The 26,630-nt window shown below is 34.4% G+C and overlaps 1 protein-coding gene across 5 annotated transcripts in view; it reads right to left on the bottom strand.

Moving 5' to 3' along the window:
* Positions 1–26,630, bottom strand: part of LOC143222088 (solute carrier family 15 member 1-like) — an 88,726-nt gene that overhangs the window by 45,435 nt on the left and 16,661 nt on the right. For all 5 annotated transcript variants that reach the window (XM_076448017.1, XM_076448013.1, XM_076448018.1 and 2 more), the window contains 12 exons: positions 25,191–25,332; positions 22,030–22,113; positions 18,921–19,020; positions 18,223–18,313; positions 15,857–15,937; positions 14,928–15,010; positions 14,110–14,193; positions 11,546–11,635; positions 9,824–9,868; positions 7,632–7,753; positions 6,089–6,170; positions 526–639 (listed from right to left, as the gene is read on the bottom strand). In XM_076448017.1, coding sequence (XP_076304132.1) covers positions 526–639; positions 6,089–6,170; positions 7,632–7,753; positions 9,824–9,868; positions 11,546–11,635; positions 14,110–14,193; positions 14,928–15,010; positions 15,857–15,937; positions 18,223–18,313; positions 18,921–19,020; positions 22,030–22,113; positions 25,191–25,332 — 1,118 coding nt within the window. The remainder of the gene's footprint in view (positions 1–525; positions 640–6,088; positions 6,171–7,631; positions 7,754–9,823; positions 9,869–11,545; positions 11,636–14,109; positions 14,194–14,927; positions 15,011–15,856; positions 15,938–18,222; positions 18,314–18,920; positions 19,021–22,029; positions 22,114–25,190; positions 25,333–26,630) is intronic.

The following is a 26,630-nucleotide window of genomic DNA, read 5'->3' as shown; positions in this document are numbered from 1 at the left end:
TTTTATTAGAAAGTAGTCAAAACGTCAATTTTTTACATTCAAACCTAACTAAGGTATAATACAGTCATGTTTAACTCAGAGTTTATTAAAGTCAAGTTTGCCTAAAGTAATTACTGAATGTGCATACTGAGATTTTCGTCATGAAGAAATAAATGTTTAAATTATATAACATAAAATTATTGTAGGTGGCGCTAAAGCTTAAGTGATACAATACACATCTGAAGTTTTTACACAACACTTTTACGAGCAGCTAACTTTTAAAGAAAAGCATAAACACTTATTACATGCGTAAAGAAATCTGCAAAGACAGACACTATATAAGTTAATATGTGAGAATGTTTTTTGTCTTTGTTCGTAAACTATGGTGATGAGGAACATCTTCATAATGATATAAAGTAGAAAACGTAAGAAACATAAATCCAGTCATTATTTTCAACGGTTTAGGTTCCACATAAACAATAAAATGGAATAAGTAATTTCTACATATTAAAATGTAGCCATTATTGTAGAAATATTTTATCCTACCTCACCAGGCTCCAATGTGATATTTCTAGGACCAATAAGGTTAAGATGACAAGGCAGTGTATTGATGACTCCGAACTGACTGAACCCTGCAGCTGGAGTTAGAGGAAGTGAACTCTGTAGGTAAATACATCATTATTACTACGAAAATACAAGGAAGAAACACCTATATGTAAAAAAAAAGTGTTACTTCGAAAACAAAACACGAGAATTGAGTGTGGAACAGTTTAAGACCAGTAACTCTCCTCTTTTAATCTTCCCTAATTTCCAACTAAAAATCAGTCATCTTGTAAAGATCAACTTGTGCTTACATCTAAAAAACGGCAATCACTAGGTTGACCAAACAACATTCAATTAACTGCAGACCACCGGAGGATCAAGTTGATACAAACAACGCTTTTTTAACTCTTCATTTAGTGTCTTCCCTTTCAACCAAATATCATCATTGTTGAATAAATGTTTTTTATCTGGGAAGGATGAAAACTAAAGAGGAGAGTTATTGGTCTTAAACTAGTCCGTTTGTGGTCCACAGTCCCCTTTTTACTTATAAGTGATTTCCTGCGTATTCTATTCAAAGAAAATTTCATTCTAAACTCTTCAAAAGGCTAAGAACCTTTAAAAAACGTAGCTGAGAGGAGTGTTACGGGGTTTCAGCCTCTTCCCTCCAAGAATTTCAACATAACTCATAAAGTGTTCAAGAAGTTTGCTTCCACGAATAGCACTTAACCCACTACCATTAATGTACAATATTACATTTCGCACATCTTTCTACAACACAGATCATTAAGTATTTTGATCAATAGCTTTCTTCTTCTCTGCAATGATTTGATCTACCAGGTTATTCAAGATATATTATATTTGCAACCTTGTTTATGCAACACATCTTTCTTTTTGGACTAGGCCAGACTATTATAGAAACTCAGTGACTTCCTATAAAATCCAGGAGTAACAATTAATCGGTACCAAATGTGGACCAGCTGACGCTTAACTGAGAAAGTTCCAATATATAATTTGAAAAATAATTCAAATGATCACAAATAACACTTGTACTTAAAGAACAATAAATGCAAATTATATCGAGATATAAGCCTACGGTATTTTTATAATATTCATAAAGTAGGCTTATCTCTCATGATAATGTGTACGGATAGAATAGGGCACGTTTTTATTGTCTTCTCCACAATTGGCCTTATTTTCGATATAGTGTTTTAGCATTCATAAAGGATTTTTCTTTTTAACTAATGTTTCACGCAACTTATTTTGAAAGACAATAAATAATTGAACACTAAATGTCGAAAAATTACTCATGATTATCAACTTTATTCAAGTTCCATGGCGTTAAAGACTAAAAAACATATTAATATAATATCAAAAATTAGACCAGTTTTTCCCGCAGCGCTCCCTTCAGCAAAACACGAGCGCTCATGTCCCCGTCTGATAACTTTTTAGGCCGCTAAAATATCTTACTAAAATATAAGTTGTAAGGCAATTATATTCAGCTCTTAGGGCTTAATTTTAACAAATATAACTTAGAAACCTTCATAACTCTTTTGTTTGACCCCTGATGTTCCCTAAAAGTTTACTGCCTCTTACTTTTACAAATACCCACTGGAGCAGGGGTTCTCAACCGGTGGGTCGCGACCCCCCTAGGGGTCACAAAGCCTTGGCAAGGAGTCGCTTAGCCTTGTTAGAAGTAGCTTGGGATAACATTAATTTTATTTCATCAATTACATTTTCATGCTCTTACATTTTTTTTCTTTCGGTGCAAAGCAAAACGTGTGCTACGTTAGTTCAATGTCATTAGGTGATATTGTATATGTGTATGTGATGAATGTGCCTGTGAATGTGTATGTGTCTGCAACTGTATGTATGTGAGTGCATGCGAGTATGTGAGTGCATGCGCATGTACGTATGCTTGTGTGTCTGTTTAGCTGTGATTAAGTGTGTGTGTGCTCGCTGTCGACACGTGAGTCGCATGTCCGTTGCTGATTGGTGGATGACGAATCGCGCGACTGGCCACGCTCCCTTCCCTCCCAATACTTACCCCATCATTACTCTACCTGCACCCCCCACAAGTAGTCAGTGTAAGATCTACAGTTGCCAAAGCGTTCATTATTCAACATTTTTATTTTATTTTAATAAGGAGATAACTAAGCAGTAGAGGTGAGTTGTGTCCATGGCTAAACGGCGCAGATACTCAGAATGCTACCTCAACATTGGCTTTACCACTGTGCTCGCCAACGACGGCATCAAGAAACCACAGTGTGTTTTGTGCCATGCTGTCCTGAGTGCAGAGTCAATTAAACCATCAAAACTCAAGCGCCATCTCGAGACAAAACATCCAGAACACGCAAAGAAGGGTTTGGATTTCTTCAAACGGCATGAACGGTGTCTTAAAAGCCAAAGAATCGATAGAAGTGGGTCGTTTCAGCAGCAGAGTGCAGCCGTAGTGGAAGCTTCATATGAGATTACATTCGAAATTGCTAAACAAAAAAAGCCTCACACGATTGGAGAAACACTTCTTAAACCTTGCATGATGAAAGCAGTAAATCTTATTCTTGGAGAAGCCAGTGCAAAAAAGATGCAGCAAGTATCCCTGTCAAATAATACTATACAGAGGCGCATTTCTAAAATGTCTATGGATGTGAAGGAACAGGTTTCGACTGAAATCAAGGGTTCCCCTTTGTTCTCCTTTCAGCTCGACATGTCAACAGATGTAAGTTCATGTTCTCAGTTGCTTGTCCTCGTGAGATACATTAATTCAAAGACGAATTCTTATTCTGCAGTGCACTTGAAACCACAACAAAAGCTGATGATGTCATGGAAAAAGTTTCAACTTTTTTTCAAGATGAAGATCTTCAATGGGAAAACGTGTGTGGGGTTTGTACGGATGGGGCACCGGCTATGCTGGGATCGAAATCAGGATTCCAGTCGAGAGTGAAAAGCTAGCACCTCAAGCAAAGGGCATCCACTGCATGATTCACCGATATGCTCTCGCCAATAAGACTCTCCCTGCTTCTCTGCAGGAAGTGCTTGAATCTGTAATCAAAATTGTAACTTATGTGAAGACTCAAGCACTCAACACTCGCCTACTCAAAAAACTATGCAAAGACATGAATGCTGACCACAAAGTCCTTCTCTTCTACACAGCAGTACGTTGGTTGTCGAAATGAAACGTTATTAATCGTGTCTTTGAAATGAAAGATGAAATAAAGCTATTCCTGGAGACTCAAGAAAGGAAAGATCTTGTAGCTCACTTCGAAGATAAAGCATGGAATAAAAGGGTTGCGTACCTAGCCGACATTTTTGACCAGCTGAACAAGCTCAATTTGAAGCTTCAAGGAAGGGAAACACATGTTCTCCTTTTTCAAGATAGTCTTCGGGCCTTTGTTTCCAAACTGCAGAACTGGCGTCGGAAAACCAATCTTGGAAACATCGCTATGTTTGAAAAACTTTGTGGAGTGACGGATGAGTCTCAGATCCAACTGGATCAGTTCCTCAAGGATGAGATTACCGAACATCTTCAGTCTCTAGAAAAGGAAGTCGAGCGTTACTTCCCTGAGCTATCACAGAAACAGGAGGCCCTGGTAAGGAACCCATTTTGTATTGAACTTGATGCATCCAGCATCCCAGATGATATCCAAGATGAAGTGCCAAAAGGTTGGGAACCCCTGCACTAGAGGACAATATATATGTAAAAACGGCTTGTTTGGGTTGAGAAAATTTTTACGTAGAGGAGCGAACAACGTTTCGACCTTTTTCGGTCATCGTCAGGTTCACAAAGAAAGAAAGAGGTAACTAACCAATAGCTGACCACATATTTCAAGGCGGTTGTGTAATTGAGTGTAGAAATGTAGAGGGCGTGCTTAGATGTTTGAATATATAATTTTATATTAGCTATTTTATTACTATTTATTATATTATTTTCAATATAGATATAAAGGCATTCCTTTATATTGGTTTATTTTGGGTTTAAGTTGTTGTATGAGTAAGGCTTCTTTAATTTTGCGTTTGTTTATGTTTGTTTCTTTATTTAGTATTTGAGTGTTTTCTATGGATATGTTGTGTTTATTTGACTTGCAGTGTTCGAAAACGTGTGAAGGTGACTTTTTATGTTCTTTGAATCTGGTTTACCTTTTTCTACTTGTTTCTCCAATATAGAAGTGGTGGCTGTTATCACATTGTATTTTGTAAATAATGTTGGTGTGGTGTTTGTCAGTGTAGTTTTTACATAGTATAGACCTCAGTTTTGTGCCTGATTTTTGAATAAATTTGGTGTTAACTGGAATGTCATATTTTGTTACTAGTTTGTTCCAAATGTTGGTTATTTGTTTGCTGATGTCAGGAATATACGGTATACAGCAGTATATGGTTTCGTGATTTTTTGATTCATGAGATATATTTACTTTTGTTGGTTGATTTTGCTTTCTGTCTAGGTGTGTGCGTATAATGTTTTCTACGGTTTGTGGAGGAAACCTATTGATGTTGATGAAGTATTGTTTTATTTTGTCTAATTCATCGTTAATTTTATCTAGTGAGCATAGTTTTATGGCTGTGTTTATTTGGTTTCTTAGTATGTTGAGTTTTTGTTTTGTTTCATGTGCTGAGTCCCAAGGAATGTATAGTCCAGTGTGGGTGATTTTTCGGTGGATTTCTGTTTTAAATTGTGCATCGGTTCTTGTAATTTTGAGGTTAAGGAAATAATATTTGATTGCTTTCTTCTTGTTCACATGTGAAGTTGATGTTGGGATGTATAGAGTTAATGTGAATGAAAAAATAAGTGTGTGTTTTGTAGATGTGACTTCCGCAACCGTGTCGTCTACATATCTGTACCAGTATAGTGATGGATGTAATGCTGTGTTAATTGCTTGTGTTTCAACTTGTGTCATAAAAATATTGGCTAGAACTGGTGATACTGGGTTGCCCATGCTTAGGCCATTTGTTTGTATATAGTTGCGGTTGTGGAACATGAAGTTTGTCTTCATCGTGGTGAATTGTATGAGGGTTGCTGGGAAAGCCTATAGATGGGTTAGGGTCTCGGATATAGAGTTCTAAGGCTATTTTGCAGGCTTCAGCGGTTGGAACTTCTGTAAAGAGGGATATAACATCGAAACTGGCCATTACGGCTTTATGATTAAGTTGATTAAGATTAAGACTTGAAATTAAAAGAGTCTTGATGAATAAGCTGGCTGATGTTACTTATTTAAAGAATGTCCATGCTATGTATTTACCAAGATTGTAATTAAACGATTCATATGTAGACATTATTGGTCGTAATTGACAATCTGGTTTATGAGGATTAGTTGTTCCTTTCTACATTGTTGAATGAAATAGATATCATTTCTTCTATTGATAATTCTTTGGTTTAAATTTCTCAGTTTCTTAACGATCGTATGAGCGTGTACTGTTAATAGTGGTGTTAGCTTCCGGTCAGTTACCTCTTTCCTTCTACGTGAACCTGACGATGACCGAAGAAGGTCGAAACGTTGTTCGCTCCTTCGCTTTATTATATATAAAGTTTTTGAGAAATTAACAAAACAAAAAGTCGAGAAGTTAAACTCAATACCTCAATTTTTATTTGTAGAAAGCCAGCAATGAAAAAAGAAGAAGCGGCTAGAAGACCACCTGCAGTGATTCTCTGGAGAGACCTGGAATTATAAAAAAAAATGAAACAGAAACAAGTTCAATTCATGTAGTAATATCCATGTAATAATGAACAATATTTAATGCCCAGATGTGGAATTTTGTTAATTTTAGAAGCTACATACCAAAAACAGTAGTTATAGATTTAATCCATCAATTACAATGTAGCGTGGTTAAATGTTTGTTTTTAAATTTCGCGTAAAGCTACACGAGGGCTATCTGAACTAGACGTTCCTAATTTAGCAGTGTGAGACTAGAGGAAAAGCAACTAGTCATCACCACCCACCGCCAACTCTTGGGCTACTATTTTACCAACGAATAGTGGAATTGGTCGTAATATTATAACGCTGCCACGGCTGAAAGGGCGATCATGTTTGGTATGACGGGAATTCGAATCCAAGACTATCGGATTATGGGTCGAGCGCCTTAATCACCTGGCCATAAATACTTATCAGTTGGTTATATTATAACTAGGTATAAATACTTATCAGTTGGTTATATTATAACTAGGTATAAACGACGCTTGACAATAAAACAATACAGAAGTACAATATTTCGACTTGTCTCCTCTCCATTAACTCAGTTATTTACTATTTAACTTATCTGCATATTAAAGTATTCATTCTCTCTAACGCTATTACGTAGGATAAAAAAAATAAAATTGCATAACAAATACGATAATGGAAATACTAAAACAATGCTTATATTATTGTAATTTATCGTACAATACTACATATTTTCTTTTCTTTTTAACAGGATGCTCTAGGTTTGATATGTGAATACTATGAAATTACATAAAGTTTTGTTACTTATGAAAAAACTTAAATTTCCGAAAATGTAATTAAATATCAATGACATTCACACACACTCATACATAAATACTTGCTTTATATATATATATATCTTATAAAACTAGTTTTCAAGGTAGTAATACAGCGCCCTCTTTCGACAGTTTTGATTACCATAACTAATTTCAACCATTAGGTAGACAAGCCTTCATCTGGCTGAGCGTTCAGTATGAGGGTTTACAACGCTAAAAGTCAAATACGATAGCCCATCTGTAGCTTTACGCTTATCAACAACAAACAAACAACAATTTGACAAAAGCAATTAGTATAGAACTAATATCCATAATACAAAATTTTAATAACGTCAGTGCTGAGTAAACTATAGATATGAGTCCTGAGTTGATAAATTAATGGTTAATTGTGACAAATGCGTTTCTTTAATCACGAACATTTTTAAAACGGGTTACGTTAATAATACGAGAATGACTTTTCCATTATCTTATACTGCAATATTTATAAAACTAGTGTAGACCGTAACCCCATATTCCGATAATTCATTCTAGTTTAAGCGTAATAATAAATAAGCTTATGGACAATAACAACTTTTAGTTGACTACTGTTACGTGTTCTATGGGTTCTTACTGCTAAATACCAAAGCTAATGAGAGTGAGTTCTTACCTAGTTAAGCAGTTACATTTTGCCAGTATAGGATAAATGATGTACTCGAACAGAGGAATGAAGACAACAATCAGGAGAGGGTTAATAACCTGCATCTGATCAGGTTTAATTGAATAATTTCCCTGTAAATATAAACAAAAGAACCAAATTTATAAAGCTATTAAATGTACTGTCTACAGGCTTACGATGATAAAAAATCAGGTTTCGATTGCATAGCTTTGTTCTTAATAACAAACAATACACTTGAAATATACTTTTCATTAGAATAAGCTGTTGCTTTCTGATGTTTCGAAAAGGCCTGGTTACTTCACACTTAGAATTATGTTTCTAACAGAAAAGGCGTTGATGTTCTAATAATCAAGATTATTTGAGTTATATCACACTTTTTGTAATGTATTTTTATGGTAACACATGTTCTTTCTATGGGCTTAAGGTATCATAGTGATAATGTCAAACATAATTACTGTATTTTAGAATAAATTTCGGTTTTCTTAAATACAGTACCATAACAACCAAACAACTAGGTCTCATGGATTAATAATAATCACTGCAGTTAAAAAGCTATCTTCAAACAGGATTAGAAATTGGTTAGAAATTATCCACACTGTCACTCGGCCAAAAATAAGATGAATGTATATTTTTATTGATTAATAAATTTGGATGCCATTAATAAGCAAAAACATGTACACTTTAGGATTACTGAATCTCTATCGTGGGATAAAATACGCTTTGTAAATCCAGTTTGTTTTTCTTTTATATTTTAGTTAGTCAAAAGTAATTTTTATTGAAACTGACATGTGTCAAAAGAAAACGGAATGACCGTTATAAAAGGACGATGCCTTGATGTGAAGATGTGACTTTGAAAAATAAAATCAACAAACAACCATGGAAAAGTTTTTCTTACTCATTATGTATTGAAATAAAATGAGTTAGTGTTGGCTTGACCATAGACAATCTGATTATTTCATGATTTATCTTTAGAGGGTACTGTTTTGTCTATAAAGTACTATGATATTGTGTCAAAGCAACAAAATATATTCTATTACAGCTGTTTATGGTTTAAGTTACCATTAATGGACTTCTTTTAGCTCTTTTCTTAGTAGGGTTTTTATTTTCTTGATGTATGAAAATTATATGGCTAATGAAAATATCTGGTACATTATTAGTTAAAAATCACTAAATGTTAGTGATGAATGTTACAAGTCATAATATCTTTTTACATCGCTCATTTGTTATGATCATGAATAATCTAATTAAATTTTCTACTTGGTTGTACCATGTATGTACTTGTTCTATCACTAGGGGACGGTCAGTTTTGGTATATATGTACCTAACAGATGGCACCATCACGAAGTCAATCAAGATAGCTGGCTGGTTTGCATAACATGCTGCATCATCTTTGAAAAATCATTGCAATGAATTAAGAGTGCCATTTTAAAGATATCTTGTCATCAATGATGTCACAAAATTCATTGTCTCCCTCAAATACCCTACTATTGCAAATGCTTACTAAAAAAAAACCTTTTGAAGACCAAATGTTAATGATAGAAAATATCATTCTGACCACACAGATATAATGTTGTTTCGTTATTCAAACCAAATTATGCACTAAGTTATTCGTCACTACATTCACTAACTTTCTATTAACTTGCACACAAATACAATAAGTAATTACTCTTAAGTGCCCGGCATGGCCAGGTGGATAAGGCACTCGGCCCCTAATCCGAGGGTCGCGGCTTCGAGTCCCCGTCACATCAAACATGCTGGCTCTTTCAGCCGTGGGGGCATTATAATATGACGGTCAATCCCATTATTCGTTGGTAAAAGAGTAGCCCAAGAGTTGGCGGTGGGTGGTGATGACTAGCTGCCTTCCCTCTAGTCTTACACTGCTAAATTAGGGACGGCGAGCGCAGATAACCCTCGTGTAGCTTTGCGCGAAATTACAAAAACAATTACTTTTAAATGTCTTATTGAAATGCAGAATAACATGGAGAAACGAAATTAAAACGTAACAGAATTAGGAAGTTAATTTTAACCAACTTGCCTCGGAAAACTCAAGTTTAGGACTGCTTTTCAGGGGTCAGTTAGGCTAAATAATATATATGTAGAGTTTGCTTGGTAAAATTAATCTCGATATTTTGGTTTTATAATTTGCTAATAGTAGTATATTTACATTTATGTACAGAACTTACCAGTGTACCATTCATACGAGTAGCTTGTAATGTCCACCTTGAGCCCTGAAAGTTAATGACAAATTTGTATTCAAATACTAAATAAATAAACAATAAACAAATTATTATTCAAATAACCTGTACCTTATTACCATTCATATAATTTTACGTCCTGCGGGTAATTTTAAACAAAATTATGTAAATCAAACTTTTCGTTTTTGCTAAATATATAAAAGAAGAAATTTTGAAAATCGAGTACGAACTAAGCACTTCTCTTTTTTTTTTTTCTTAAACTATTTATTGTCAGATATATAAGTACAATACTCTGTATACTCGACAATGAACAAGTTTTCAATTTTACATAATAGGGCATTTCTTTTAATTATCAACGATATACTTTGTGCATACATTATTTTGTTCATAGTTTAGCTGACTAAATTGATACTGTAAAATATAAAATTAAAAAATAACGGAATAAATATCACCAAAAATAAAAATGATCATAATTAATAAAAAATGGTTTCTATTAGGCATTTTTTTCCTTATGAATATTACGTAGAATAAACGGTGACGTAAGTTGCGTTGGGTTCTGCCTAACTGCCTGTTTAACGTTTTGTCCTGAACTGTCGCATCAAATTAAAATATCCTGCTCTTTTTCCTGTGCGAATGTGAATTAGAATTTTTCTTTTATCTCGTGCCGATGTTTTTAAAGGAAGACGCTTTTTAATCCCAGCAGTCAACTCATAACTGTAAGTTAGCAAATAAAAAGGATGACCATAAAAATACTTTGTTTTAAAAGTTACGGCTTAAACGCCGAAAGTCAGCGAATTAATGCATATCAAATAACCTTAAGAGTAGTAATTCAGATCTGCTATCTAATAAGCTTTTACCTCAATACCAGAAGACATTAGTAGAAGTGGGTGATGAGAAACAAATGTTCTACGAAACGCTATTTATATATGCAGTATTTAAAGCATTAAGATTTACAATGTCAAGGGAAAAATAACACCTGCAGTATAATACTTGTTTTTATAACAAATTTTAGGCCTACGAATTTCCAATATATCAATGGTTTCTTGGAATTTAAATCGTAACTTTTAAAGTATATTCTATATATAAATAGAGTTTCATAGAATCTTCTACCTGTCTAGCTCAACTTTTGAGTTCTGATATTGAACAAAAAACATATTGGGCAGTAACTTTTGTGAGAAAAAATATAAATCTTAAATGTTATTTTTTACACACTTTTAATTTTGAGCCGAAATTGAATTAAGAATAATTTGGAAAAACAACAATGACCTGATGTTACCTCGTTGTTATAAAAATTTCGTTCTATTTGGTCAAGTTTATTGAGTTTTTTCTTTGCTGTTTGCATTCAAGTTATTTTCTTAATAACATTTCTGAAGAAAAATCAGTTTTGCGGATACTTTTAAATTCCTCTGTCGGATATCAGTAAGCCTAAATAACACAGAGGTGAGAGGCAATCTAAGTCAAGATAGAGCGAAAAAAACAAACTATGAATATTTCGATAACACCTATCTGAGAAGTTGAATACCTATGTCAAGCAAAAGAAATCTCAAGAAATAAGACTTATGGGTTCAAGAACATTTTTGTTGTTTTTCTTTAATATGATACAACGGAACGTAAAAATTGATAAGCTAAAAATATCATAAGGAGGCTTAAGTTTTTAAATTAAGTATGCAAACATTGAACAAGAAATATAAGTTTTAATCACGCACTTACCTGTTGATCAAAAAGTGCCCAAAACACAGGTAGCGGAATATAAAGCCTCAAAATATAGAGCACAACTTTTATCTCTTCTATCAGCTTCAACTGTTGAAATATTTATGACAAAGTAACTTTATGTAATCAGTTGTCTTCTCTAAACCAAATATTATATTTGATCTGGAGTAAAACAACGAATAAGTTTATTATTATTATTATTACAGGCTTTTTAACATGAGTGAGGTTTAAAAATTTTTTCAAAGCAATTTAAGATAATTTGGGTATTTAAAGAATGTTAAAACTCGTGCCTCAATCAATATTCGACATTATATATCAGGCCAAGTATTTAATTGTTAAATATAAATTTTACAGATTTTTCTTCCAATTTCACCAAACATAAAATCAAAAGGAGAATCTGTGACGTGAAAGCCTAATGTTTTTGATTGGCCATACCTATTGCTGTAGACTGCGCTTGATGAATATGGAAAAACCTGCCACATACGTATTTAATCATTAAATACTTGGGCTGATATATAATGTCGAATGGTGATTTAGGCATGAGCTTTAACATTATTCAAATAGCTAAATTAGTTTAGGTTACTTTATTGGTGATTGAAAAGAGCTTTGAAAAAACTACAAATCGCCGTTATAAGAAGCCTAACCTTACTTTTATAACTTGCCGTTTCAGTGCTGAGGAACCTTCAACAGGCGATAATAAAATACTCAGCAGTGGGTATAGTCCTTGAAACAAAACATCTTATATCCTATTTTCGATTTTCTCTTTGGAGAATATGGAACAAAAATTTGTAAGATGTACAAATAATCAGTAGCTACCTTCATTGTGCTGAAGAATTATTGCACGTGTGATTTTCTATGATAACGAGGCGACAGCTAGTTAAGAGTCTCTAGCTTCTATTCACTCACGTACTATAAAATTTAAATTTTACCAGGTAAATTATATATTAGTAAATGCTTCTGCTTCTGTGCAGTTATTAAGTTTTCTTAATAAGCATTCTTCTGTGGACAAGTCAATAAATATTATTGAATAGCAGTGATGTTACATTAGTTTTTCTTACTAATTTCTAATTTGTAATTAGTTTTATTTTAGTACCTTTCTAGTCACACGAATATTTTTAGTTAAATGTAAGCTTTTTGTTGAAAAAAAAATCAATGTATCTTATCCGTAGGTTCTTGTGTATCATCGAGCATAAACAAGTGACTTAGTGTCGTCCATTTCACTGTAAAGTTTTCCATTCTCCTGTTTCGTGTCGCCATTGTGTTTTTCTTAGTGCACATATGTAACTTGTTCCTCTGTGTCATATTATGATGAGTTACTCAACAGAACCACCAAAAGTTATCATCAACATGTGATTGGTGTTTTTTTTGGAAGGGCGTAAAGAATAGTAGAACAATCTTGACAAATATGTATTTTATGAGAACCCTTTACAGTGAAAATTGCACTCCAGAGAAATAGTTCAAAACTATCACATAAAACATAATGGTGGAAGAAGGGGCTAAGACAAAATTATCACACAAAACACAATTGGAGGTAGAAAAGGGGGCTGAGACAAGGCCATCACACAAAATACAATCGATGATGGAAGAAGTGGCTGAGGCAAAGCTATCACACAAAACACAATCGGTGGTGAAAGAAGTTGCTGAGGCAAAGCCATCACACAAAACACAATCGATGATGGAAGAAGTGTCTGAGGTAAAGCCATCACACAGAATACAATCGATGATGGAAGAAGTGCCTGAGGCAAAGTCATCACACAGAATACAATCGAAGGAGCTGCAGGATCTTTTCGTTCATTTCCCGTATCATTACCATATATCGTGAACACCTTTCTATAAATGACACTCAGTAAATATGGTTTTCTTTTTTACACATGTTTGTTATATCATTATGTAAATATATCCGATATTCCTTTTAAGAAACTGAATAACAACTACTAGATATGTCAAAGTACATTAACGCTGACAAATTAACTTTATTATGAATTCATACCTTCTTTATATCTAACGCACAGCTAAATAATACTTAATGAACATGTAAAACATATATTTACTTAGTCACCAGAAACACTTAATTAGTATGCTAATACCTTCCCCGTATTTACTAAATCATCAGAAAACAAACAAGCCCATGCATATATTAAATAAGTATAGACACTTCAGATAGTTTTGTAACTAAACTTGTCCTTCCTGATCTCGTTTTATCAAACTAGAACTTTACGTTTCTACGTCAATATTTTCATTGAATATTTCATTATATTGATCATAATACGGTAATGTGTTGTGTGTTAGTCAGCCAGTCGACACTAAAATGATATCACATTATGGACATTTAACATTCCAATTTATACTCTTGTGAGGTCAGTAAAGCGTGCGCATGCCACGAAGCACGAGAAGTATTATGCACTCTGTAGGTTAAACACAGCATGACATATGAATTTCAAAAGCAAGGACTAAAATCATTTATTTCTCTTAATTTTGGTTTCATTTACTCTTCAAACAGAACACTGTCGGGGACACTGCAGAAGTACATCTAGTTATTAGGATGTATTTTTTGTTATTCTTACGTCATACTTGTCGTCAGCATAGTCCAACCAATGTTCTCTTCTGTTTTCGTTCTTCGTGATCCTTACTTTTCTTTTGAGTGCGTACTATAAATAATTATAAAACTGCGTAAAATACCAGTCGTGGAACAATTATGTAATCTAAATACTTAAGTTAAAAGCTAGTTTAATTCCAAAAGTGCACACCTGTGTTCAGAACTTGTAACAGAAACACATATTATATGGTTACGTTTCTTAATGTTTCAACGTATACTTAGTTTGAATACGAAACTTAAGCCCGTGTTTTAAGATATTTTAGTATCTAAGACACGATTGTAAACTGTTGCTAATCCTTAAAAATCTTCTTGAATTTTTGCTTCCTGTTAGAATTGTTCATGCGGTCACTTACGCATGCGGCCCGGCACGGCCAGGTGGTTAAGACACCCGAGGGTCACGCGGGTTCAAATCCCCGTCACATCAAACATGCTCGCCCTTTCAGCCATGGTGGCGTTATAATGTGACGGTCAATCCCAATATTCTTTGGTAAAAAAAGTAGCACAAGAGTTGGCGGAGGGTGGTGATGACTAGCTGCCTTCCTTCTAGTCTTACACTGCAAAATTAGGGACGGCTAGAACAGATGGCCCTCGTGTAGCTTTGCGCGAAATTAAAACAACAAACGAACTTACGTACATTAAACAAAATGAAAAGTTATTGAATTTCTGTTTAAGTTGAGTTTATTGTAGATCTGTGCCTTCAATAATATCTGATGCATACCTCAACCTACATTTCGTCAGTGCGACAGTATACAACACAAACTATGCATAAGCAAAGATTATACTTACAAATATACATTGCAAAACTCTGAGTACAATGTTTCCTTGCGGCGGGATAATGTTGTAAAATGGTTTTCCACACAAAAACAGAGCTACAAAAGAAATATATATTAAGACTCGTAAAGCGTAATATGCTTACATTTTGATAAAAACAAAATCTTTACTTTTATACATGTTTTTAAATGTTAAAATCCAAGCAATATTTCGATAAAAAAAACAACTAAACCAATTAGTAGATGGCGCTTTTGTAGGTCAGCTTGTGCTGGATGTTCAACAATTATTACAGTACGATTGAAATCAATTATAGATGTTATTTAGTAAAATTTAAAAATATCCTTATTTAACAACACCGAAGTGTTTTCAAAGCATTTACGTCCATTTGTTGTCTAAATTTAATATAATTTTATCTGATAACAACCAAAGGCCTGTTCATAAGATGTTTATTCAAAATATCTTTTTTAGAATAACATCGGTTATCATGTTTTGAAAAATCCTACAAACATACGTATTCAACGTCCCTTAAAATCGCACAAAATATGTCTCACTAAAAATAATATTACAAGATTTATTTCAACATAGAATTTTGTAAAAGTTACATATTTTATTTAAAACATTTATAAAATATTTATATATACATCAGAAGCTCAAAATCACCAATCTCTGTAAACGAGCTATTAATCACTAATTTTTTAAATCTAAAATTGGGCAAAAATGGCTGTCCATTAAAAACTGTTTATTAAGCTCTATCAAGTTTTGAGTGACAGAGCTATATGGTAGCTCCTGGAAGATAAAGTTACACCAGCATGACATTTATATAAGTACCACTTCTTGTAAATACTCTATTACGTAGTTTCTGAAGTATATTTGATCAGTTAGAGACTTTACTGTACTCATAACATCCAAATAGTGGAAATATGTAAAAATTAAAACCAACTTACCTAATGCGATTATCATGAGAATTGAAGGAACCCCAAACGCAAGTGGATAACAGGTATTGTTACCAAAACAATGTATGTCCGCTAAAGGAAAGAAATAATGCATAATAATTTTACCAGCATGTGTGCAGTAAAATTGTACTAAAGTGCCATGCCTGAAATACAAAAGAGGTATCATTAATCGAATAATTTCTGAAAAAGAAATTATCAAAAAATAAGTGATGGTGAAAGATACCTTGAATAAAAAAATCCACCAACGTGGAAATAAGTTGTATACAGGGTGTGAATACTTTATCTGTATCATTTTGTACATGTGTAATATAATATCTGACAAATGGGAAGACTAAGATATTAATCTCTCTTTCAAAACTACTACGGTCTCGTATAGCCAAATGGTTAGAACGCTGCATTCTCAAGGTCGCGAGTTCGAATCCCCGACACACCAAACATGCTCGCCATTTCAGCCGTGCGGGCGTTATAACATGACGGTTAATATAATTATTCGATTTTGGTAAAAGAGTGGAATAACAGTTGACAGTGGGTGGTAATGACTTATTTCCCTTCCCCTAGTCTAACTCTACTAAATCAGAGTCTGCTAGCGCAGGAGCGCTAGTGTAGCTTTGCGCGAAGTTAAAAAAACTACAAAGTCATTCTTATCAAACGAGAAAGAATTAAAGGAAACGGTGTACTTTATACTGAATATAATAGGGACGTCTTTATAATTGCATATGTGTTAAAATAGTCGCTATCGATCATTCCAAAAATAAAAGAGAGAACATATGTTTTAAATAAAGGTATTCAATGGCGAAGATAGCTGTCAACATCTCGACGTTGTATTCTAACTATGCATGTTACAAGAAACTTTAAATCCCCACGAGAAAGCACATGTGACACAAAAGGATAACAGCCCAGAGTTATGTTTAGCTATGCTTAGCCACGTTCCAAACTCTTCATTGTCAATATATCCATAACTATGCTAAAATATGCGTGTATGTAAAATGTTTAAAAACTGCTTGACAAACAAGAAGTGTTCACATGTTTAAGATAGTAGAACAATTTTACCTATGCATTACTTAAAGACGTTGTTTCTTAAAAACTTATTTGGTTTGTTTTGAATTTTACGCAAAGCTACACGAAAGCTATCTGGGCTAGCTATCCCTAATTTAACAGCGTAAGACTAGAAGGAAGGCAGCTAGTCATCACCACCCACCGCCAACACTTGGGCTATTCTTTTACCGAATAGTGGAATTATAACGCCCCCAACAGCTGAAAGGGCGAGCATGTTTGGTGTGGCGGGGATTCGAATCCGCGATCCTCAGATTACGAGTCGAATGCCTTATCCACCTGGCCATGCCGGGCCTAAAATTTGTTTCTAATACGACATACATCTAAACTGTTATTCCCATGTTAGTATAAAGGTGAACTTTTGAGGACGAGTGTTTTGGTTCTAAAAATTTTATTTTTTAAGGAGTACTTCATGCAGTGCGCTTATCAGTGATAAAGTATTCATGTAGAATGTCTTTCAGTACTTAATACTCATGTAGAATGTCTTTCAATACTTAGTGTTAATGTAGAGTGTCTTTCAATACTTAGTACTTATTGCTTCAGTCTAGCGTACACACTCGGACAATAACATAAGAAAAGGAATTTGAAAGAGTTAAATTTGTTTATTTTTTAATGGTTGCCTTGAGATCTTTAACGTCATTTTGCAGGTTAATATAAAATGTATGGGTCGTGTCTGGCAGCAAATCTCTTGCCAGTAAAATATATTGCATTATTTTAGCTTTAATAGTTATAACTTGTACGGTACACGGCCTTGAAAATTGGCGTAAATCAAGTTTAACATCATGCAAGTCCAGACATGAAACACTGGTTCGCGTGCTGGGCTGCAAGTCGATAGGTCCAAGGTTTGAGCCACAATGTACTGTTGAAAACATTCAGCTGTGGGAGCGCTATAATTGGGACAATCAATCCTTCTGTTTAGTTAAGAGTATCTGCACAATAGGTGGCCAGTACTGCTGGTAAGTCTTTGTCCTTCCTCTATTTCTAAGTTAGCAAAGAATGCGCTTGAACTTTAAGGGTATCTGATTTGAACGTTTAATTCACGTGTTCTGTTAGGTGTTGCTCAAGAAATTACCAGTGAACATCTTAAAAATAGTTTCCAATTTAGGATTCACAGAAAATAGCTACAGAACCTAAATAACATCTAAACTACACGAGAAAAAAACGTAATGAAAAATCGCATAGAAAATCCAGTTAAAACAACGGTAGTTTGAGCAGGTGGAGCTGTTGTCATTATACTGTGAATTACAGTGTAAAATATTACATAAAAATATATTCATGCTTTATCTGGCTTACGTACTACTTACCTCTAAATATAGGGGTAAGAAAGGTGGAAAGAAGACTTCCCGCATTTATAGAGAGATAGAAGAGAGAGAAAAAACTCTGCAACTGTCGTTTCTAGTTACAGAAAAATGAAAACAAAAACACAGTTGTATATTTCTAATTGATAATACTAACACTACATGTAATATAATTCATGATAGAACCAGATTTGTTTTTAATTGTAGCATTCTTGTGACATATTATACACACTAAAAACGTAATAACGAGTAATATCTTAATTAAAAGCGATGAACATTATAGTTCAACAAGTTGGCATAGTTTACGTTGCATAAATGGTTTTTGGGTTAGTCAAAGCACGTATTTCTAAAGAGATTGCATTACTATTTCTAAATGAAGAATTATTAAAAGACTAGTATAATTAAATACTATCCTAATTTATCAATTAATTTCGATGAACTTTAGTTAATAAAACCACAAGAAGCGTTACTTTTAACTGTTTACAAAATATTAGTAATTTAATTAGCTTTATTTTATTTCATTACTCAAATGAAGTTAACCACAGTTTCCTAATTTCTTCAAAACTAAAATCCGTAATACTTATGAATTAACTCTCCCTAACTTTAAGCACATTTAACTAAAGCTACTCTTATAAATCTCTTTAAAACCAGGCAAATAATTTCACATTTTTTATTAATGAATTATACCAAGTTTTGAAACTTACTTGACCAGGCCCGAACTGATCTCCTCCAAAAGCAGACACACAAGGCTTTATACCACCAGTACCAATGGCAATAAGTGTTAGGCCAATCATTGACATAACTCTGAAAACGTATGTGGTATTACTCAAATGAATGAGACATACACGAAGCTAAGATTTATGTGTGTGTGTATATATATACACACAGTCATGTGAAAAAGTTAAAACACCCTATGAAAGCCTGTGTATTTTTGTAACATTTTTGGATATATAGATATTAAATCTCAATTTTAACAATACTGAGATATTATAGGAATACAACTAAACAATTAAAACTGAAGAAAAGACTTTTCAAGATCTTCTGTAAATGTAATTCAACAAAAATGCATATTTTAACTGAGGAAAAAGTTAGGACACTCTACCCCCTAATAGCCAGTGTTACCCCCTGAAATAACTGCAGTGAGACGCTTTTTGTAGCCATCTACCAGTCTCTGACATCGGTCTGAAGAAAGTTTGCCCCACTCCTCAATGCAAAATTTTTTCAGCTATGAGATGTTTGAGGGGTTTCTTGCATGTACAGCCTGTTTCAAGTCACCCCACAGCATCTCAATCGGATTAAGATCTGGGCTTTGACTCGGCCATTCCAGAACTCTTCATTTCTTAGTTTTCAGCCAGTCCTTGGTAGATTTACTGGTATGTTTTGGGTCATTGTCGTGTTGCAGGGTCCAGTTCCGCTTCAGCTTTAATTTTCGTACAGATGGTCTCACGTGATCCTCAAGCACCCTCTGATACACAGTAGAATTCATGATGGATTCTATGATTTTAAGCTGTCCAGGTCCTGCTGCAGTAAAGCAGCCCCAAACCATGACACTTCCACCTCCATTCTTCACAGTTGGTATGAGGATCTTTTCCTGAAATGCTGTATTTGGTTTACGCTAAACATGTCCTCTGTTCTGGTGTCCAAATAATTCAATTTTGGACTCATCTGTCCAAAAACATTATTTCAGAAGTCCTGGTCTTTGTCTACATTCTCTCTGACAAACTTCAGTCCAGCCTTGATGTTTCTCTTGGAGAGCAAAGGTTTCCTTCTTGCACACCTCCTATGCAAGTTAAACTTGTGCAGTCTCTTTCTGATTGTAGAGGCATGCACTTTCACACCAACAATAGCCAGAGCCTGCTGTAGGTCCCGTGATGACATGTTAGGGTATTTGGAGGCCTCTTTTAGCATCTTGCGGTCTGCTTTCGGGGTGAACTAGCTTGGACGACCAGACCTGGGCATGTTGACAGTTGTTTTGAAAGCCCTCCACTTGTTGATTATTTTCCGGACAGTGGAATGGCTGATTTCAAAATCTTTTGGGATCTTTTTAAATCCATTACCAGACTCATAAGCTGCTGCAATTTTTTTCTCTGAAGGCCTCAGACAGCTCTTTTGCTCTCACCATGGTGCTCACTCTCACTTCAACAGTCAGGAGCACACCAAACTAAATGTCTGAGGTTTAAATAGGGCAAGCCCCATTCAAAATGCTGAGTAACGATCTTCTAATCATGTGCACCTGGTGTGATACACCTGTGTGTGAGTTGAACCATTTTAAGTGGGAATAAATGTGGGGGTGTCCTAACTTTTTCTTCAGTTAGAACTTTTTCTGTATATATATATATATACAGCAACTGCTGGAACTCTAAAGCTAATCATTGTTAACTCTATTTTGGCTTTAAAAAGTAATATCACGTGCAATAATGATATTAAATGAAATACTGACTAAATATTTGCAAAAGAAAATTCACATTTTTATTTATTGAAAACAAATTCGGTATTTTAAGAAAACACTACTGTCTGTTATCATTGTTCTATTTTTTGGTGTTAGGCATCTTCTGTGAATGATTATTTGATGAAGCTGTTAATATAATTGAACATAAAGTAATTTAACCTTTACTTTAGGTATCATTGGTATCATACAAAATAGAATAATTCGAAAACCCTTTTTAATACAGGATTCCTTCCTCAATCGGAGACAAAGCAGTGTTTTGGGCGGCAGGGAAAAGAACAATAAATGTAGGTAATTGCTTATTGAAAAGTCCAGAATCTGCTTTATTGAAATATGCAATCCAAATAATGATAACTTGTTTCATTCTGGAGTTATTAGCAGTTAAAGAGCCATGGGGTTTCGGAGTGGTCACGGCACCTCATTAGTAGCGGTTACTTCACATGAATTGATTACCTCTTTTTTTCTTCATCATTTGATCTGACAGAAGGTTATTATTTCTATCACTACTGTTTTAGTATCACCAAACCAAATTTTCAGTATCGTTACTTCACCTTTGGGCTTGATTGATGGGTTTACCTCGAGAATTTTGTTTGTTTAGAATTTCGCGCAAAGCTGCACGAGGGTTATCTGCGCTAGTCGTTCCTAACTTAGCAGTGTAAGACTAGAGTGTAGGCACCTATTCATCACCACCCAGCACCAACTCTTTGGCTACTCTTTTACCAACGAATAGTAGGATTGACAGTAACGTTATAACGTCCCAACGACTAAAAGGGTGACCATGTTTTGTGTGACGCGGATTCGAACCCACGACCCTCAGATTATGAGTGAAGTGTGCTAACCACCTAGCCATGTCGGACCACCGTCTGAACCGTATCCACAAAGGTTGTAGAGGTTGCAAGTCAAACATCTCGAAATTTTGCATTGCTGCTGATAATCGAGGGAATAATCAACATTGATTATGTCGAAGAGTAGCAAATTTCCACTCATGGTCAGCGAGGCTTGTAGCTAGCTACCTGCTGAAGATGCAATGGCGAGCGAAGAAGAGGAAGTGGGATCACGTAGCAGGCTGTTGGTTACACGACAAGAAGGACTATACTTAACTATGAGGTTTCTGTTGATGACGTGGCCATTCATAAGTCGGCCAATTTTTGTCTGATTTAGAAAGTGTAAGCCGTAGTTGTTACATCTCAATGTACCAGTGGTGAATTTTTATGTTCGATCCCTGCCACCGAGGCATCTCCGGTTGAAGAAGAGAACCTGTTGTAATAACTGGAAGAATTACGAACTTTATAGCATGTAAGGCAACTGAATTAAACATTTGTGTTAGAATTACTACCTAATCATCCGTAACTAGATAAATAACTTACGTCATTGGAAGGAAGTTGGGTATAGATGCTGAAGATAGAATGATGTTTCCCATTACGTAGACTATTGAGACATAAAAGATAGTTCTGAAACAAAATGTAAAAGAATGATTACATTTGAACAGAGGTTAAAATTATCGATTCTTGAAGCTAGTACTGTTATCTTGGTGATCGATATTTCTTTCACATTATTAATTTCTAAGATAGTTCAAAATCAAGTTTAAGTGGTATAATGTAACAAAATTACGACAATGAAAATAAGTTTGGTTTGATGTGAATTTCGCGCAAAGGTACATGAGATCTATCTGTGACAGCAGTCCATAATTTAGCACTGACACACTAGAGGGAAGGTAACTAGTCATCACCATCCATCATCAACTTTTGGGCTAGTCGTTTACCAAAAAATAAAAAAAATTATCGTAACTTTATAACGACCTCATGGGTCATGAAAATAGGAATATATATTATTTAAAAGATATAAAGCTAAGTTGTTAACAAAAAGTGCCTTAGTACAGCAGGTGTTAATTATTCCATTGCTTATTTTAAACTGTCAAAAATGAACGATTCGACTTGTAATCCGAGAATCCCCGTCACCAAACATGCTCACCCTTTCAGCTGTGGGGGCGTTATAAAGTTACGGTCAACCCCACTATTCGTTGGTAAAAAAGTAGCCCAAGAGTTGGTGATGGGTGGTGGTCACTAGCTGCTTTCCCTTTAGTCTTATACTGCTAAATTAGGGACGGCTAGCGCAGATAGCTCTCGTGTAGCTTTGCGAGAAATTCAAAACAAAACAAATAAAATTGAACGTTTTCTTTAAAATGTTTGTGAAACGAATTAGAACAATTAAAAAACTCGACTTTATTCGGTATAGTTACTTCCTAAAAGCCACCCTGAAAAGGCTAAAACCTTGAAGGTAAAATAATAATTCTAAAAAAGAAATATTAAAATGTAACAAAGTAACTACAGGTTCATTTATGAAGGTGTAGTACTCAATTATTTTATCCTGTGAATATCATTAATGTTCTCACGTGGAAAACAACGATATATTTCTAGCTGTTTTCGCTATGAATTGTCAACGTTTAATTGTTCGAGTTGTTTTGCACTTGCACGCGTTCACATATGTGTTAATCTCCAGTGTGCCGATTGATTCGTGCTTGAACCAGTTGCATCGTTATATATTATTCCATTTGTTATTAACAGGTCATCATATGGTTGGTGCTACTAGTCAAATACTTTAAGCAGGACCTAATATTTTTTCTTGCTACTTCAGACAAATCTATAAGTATTCAATATTCTGTTTTCCATACTTCTATTAATATAAATGACCACATGAGGTGGGTGTTGATACACTCTGGAAGAGCTAACCCAATTAAACTTTTTATTAAGTGGCAACGTTTTTCATTCAACAATCTTTCTCAACATTCTATAAAGAAAGAAGTCCAAAAGTTCTCAGTTCAGTGCAACATCTCTAAACAAGTTTGTGTTGTTGCATATCTTGTCCAGATTCAGTAAAAAACTAAACCTTTTATTTCCTTGCTGTGTTCTTTTATCTAATGTCTCCAGTTATTAAAATACAGAACTCAAAATACTCAAACTCGGAAATACATTACCTCTGAGAAGTCAGTATATCTCAAAATATCATATTTAAAATATTTCGTACATTCCGGTAAAATGCCAGATTTTGATTATTATTTAGAGTTCTTTATTTAGAAAATGATAATTAGCAATAATTAATGTTTATACGTGAGAGTAGAATTATTAAAAATAAAATATTTAAATCATATACTCTCTAACGGAGAGTTATCTTTTGTTCATTACTTAAGTCCTCTGCCTTTCTTCTGCAGATGACCTTCTTCCATAACAATACTATTGACAGGATAACGTGAGAACCAGGAAATAAAATTTAAATTCCAGTTTTCATGAACCACGTGAGACTTAAGATTATTACAGGGTGGAGTATCGACCTACCTAGCCGAATGCACTAGCAGACAGATAAACAAATTCAACTTCTCTCCTAATTTCCAGTTACTTCTCACCAGCGATACAACGTACAAAGATTTTTTTTTTCCATTCCACTTTCAAAAATATATTTCTTAATTGTGTATAAACTGCGTATATCAAATCGAGGCAGAAGAAATGATTGTGACACAGAAAAAAAAATCACAAAACTCGGGCCTATCAGGTAACTAAGAATAGCAAAGGGTATTTTGACGAGGTCGTTGTTAACCAATAAGTTATACACGTGAAGTTTCATATGCACGTGATTAAAAGATTTTCTTTTGCTAGGCCTTATCGGTTGGAAAAGCCAAGTGTAAAACTTCAAAAATGGTTATAAACTACAGATCGAGCGTCGACCTTATCTCGAAAGACGTATATTTGTGTAACACAGACTCTATGAGTTGGACAAGAGTTCCTTGGCCAATAGAAGTTTTCGGTTTCAGACAAGAATTGTGGACCCAATGATGTCTGCTGGTTACAAAATGGTGTAATTGGGACCAATATTGATTTCTTGAAGTCGATAAGGTCTTGTGACTCAATACTGATCGTTCGGTTTGATCAAATAAGAACAAACAAAACGTAGATGAATTAACGCATGCTTTTTTATTGTGGGCAGATAACTATGACACCTAACCCTCACCTGCATACGAATTCCTAGAATTGAAAATTTCCTGAAAATTATATCTTGTTGTTTGACAGAAAAATGTGATTGTATATGAAGTCTGGTGTAAAAGACTATTAGCATTTTAAATTCTTTAATATATTTTCTATATTTCTGAATGTTATTAGATCGTATACTTCCAACCTTGACTTGCGAATTGTTTACTCATGGTTCCTTACCCCTGACTTACTCATATTGTGTCACATTCAATAACATTTTGTTCTTACTCAGTGTACAAAACATGACAAAAACACATTAACTACAGAGACTCATTTTGTTTAAAAAATACGTAGGAAACACGTGCAATAATTAAGGGGTTTGACTGCAATATTGATCGTATGTTTTGTTTAATTTGTTTGTGCGTGACTCGTGGAATTAGGGATACAGTTAATAAGGATACGGATTTATAAACTATTTGGTGTATAGATAATTTATAAGGATGTTTAATTAATTCAATGACAGATGTAGAAGTAATTAATAACTGAGTTTCAACACAAATACGCACTTGAACTTCCCTAGAAAAGAATCTGCCAACATGGCACCGAAGAGAGGTGTGAAGTAACAACCCATTGAGAAGGTGTGGTAGATCATGGTGGCCGTGTCTTCGTCATAAAGAAGAACCATTGTCAAGTACAAGGTTAACACAGCTGAAATAAAAGTAAGTTGTCAAGTTCAAAACAGACTACCAGCAACTTAAGCTAATATAAAATTATTCTAGCAGTGGCTACATCAAAACTGAAATACATTGCACACTGGACACTATAATAATGCATCTGTGACAAGACAAAACCACTATTATAAAACATTCTCGGTCACTCCACCCCGCCCCCCACTAGTACAGCGGTAAGTCTACGGATTTACAACGTTAAAATCAGGGGTTCGACTCCCCTCGGTGGGCTCAGCAGATAGCCCGATGTGGCTTTGCTATAAGGAAAACACACACTCCACCCCCTCATTTCAAGTTCACGAAAATCTAGCTCGTGCTGGTTCATCAAGTGACCTGAGACACAAATGATTGGTCATTCAGCCTATGATTGTAAATAAATATTTGTCAGAAACGAATTTACATCTATACAATTCATGGAATTTCACTTCAGTATTAAACACAGTTACCATAAACACGTTTCACTTCGGTATGAAACATAGTTACCATAAACACGTTTCACTTCGGTATGAAACATAGTTACCATAAACACATTTTATTTCAATACAGAATATAGCTAAAATAAAAACACATTTCACTCCGTATGAAACATAGTTACCATAAACACGTTTCACTACAGTATGGAATACAGTTACAATAAATACATTTCATTTCAGTATGGAGTTAGTTACCCTAAACATATTTCATTTCAGTGTAGAATATAGTTACCATAAGTGTATTTTCACTTCATTATGGAATAGAGTTACCATAAATACATTTCATTTCACTATGAAGTACAGTTACTATAAAAACATTTCGCTTTGGTATAGTTACCACACACACATTACACTACAGTATGTAATATATTTACCATAAGCACAAAGAAGAACTTGACATTAATGTTGATAAAATACTATTGTACCCTCGAATACTACTTTGAATAAAAACTGTTTCTATGGTATCTTTAACGTACGGAGTTTCTTGTTTAATTTTAAAAAAAACAAAAAAAACATAGTCGACGGGAATAAAGTTCACTAAGTGTGCAGGAGGACACTCCGTTTGGTCACTCTCTTCTTTTGGTTTTTAAAGGAATACATAAATTAGTTTAGCATGGTAAAGACGGATGTTATCACACATCATGCTTAATACTGAACAAACTGCGACTTCATAATGAAGCATAAATGGTTGTAGAATATGTGTGGCATTAATATTGTCATCCCACATGTATGCGGTTCTGTGTATCCACCAATTTTTCATGCCTAGGTAGTTAGAGCTCTCGACTCGTAATTCAAGGGTCGTGGG

Source organism: Tachypleus tridentatus, chromosome 8, assembly GCF_004210375.1.
Source record: "Tachypleus tridentatus isolate NWPU-2018 chromosome 8, ASM421037v1, whole genome shotgun sequence".
NCBI lineage: Eukaryota > Metazoa > Arthropoda > Merostomata > Xiphosura > Limulidae > Tachypleus > Tachypleus tridentatus.
Note: the sequence above shows the minus strand (reverse complement) of the source record. Positions and strands in the feature narration are given on the sequence as shown.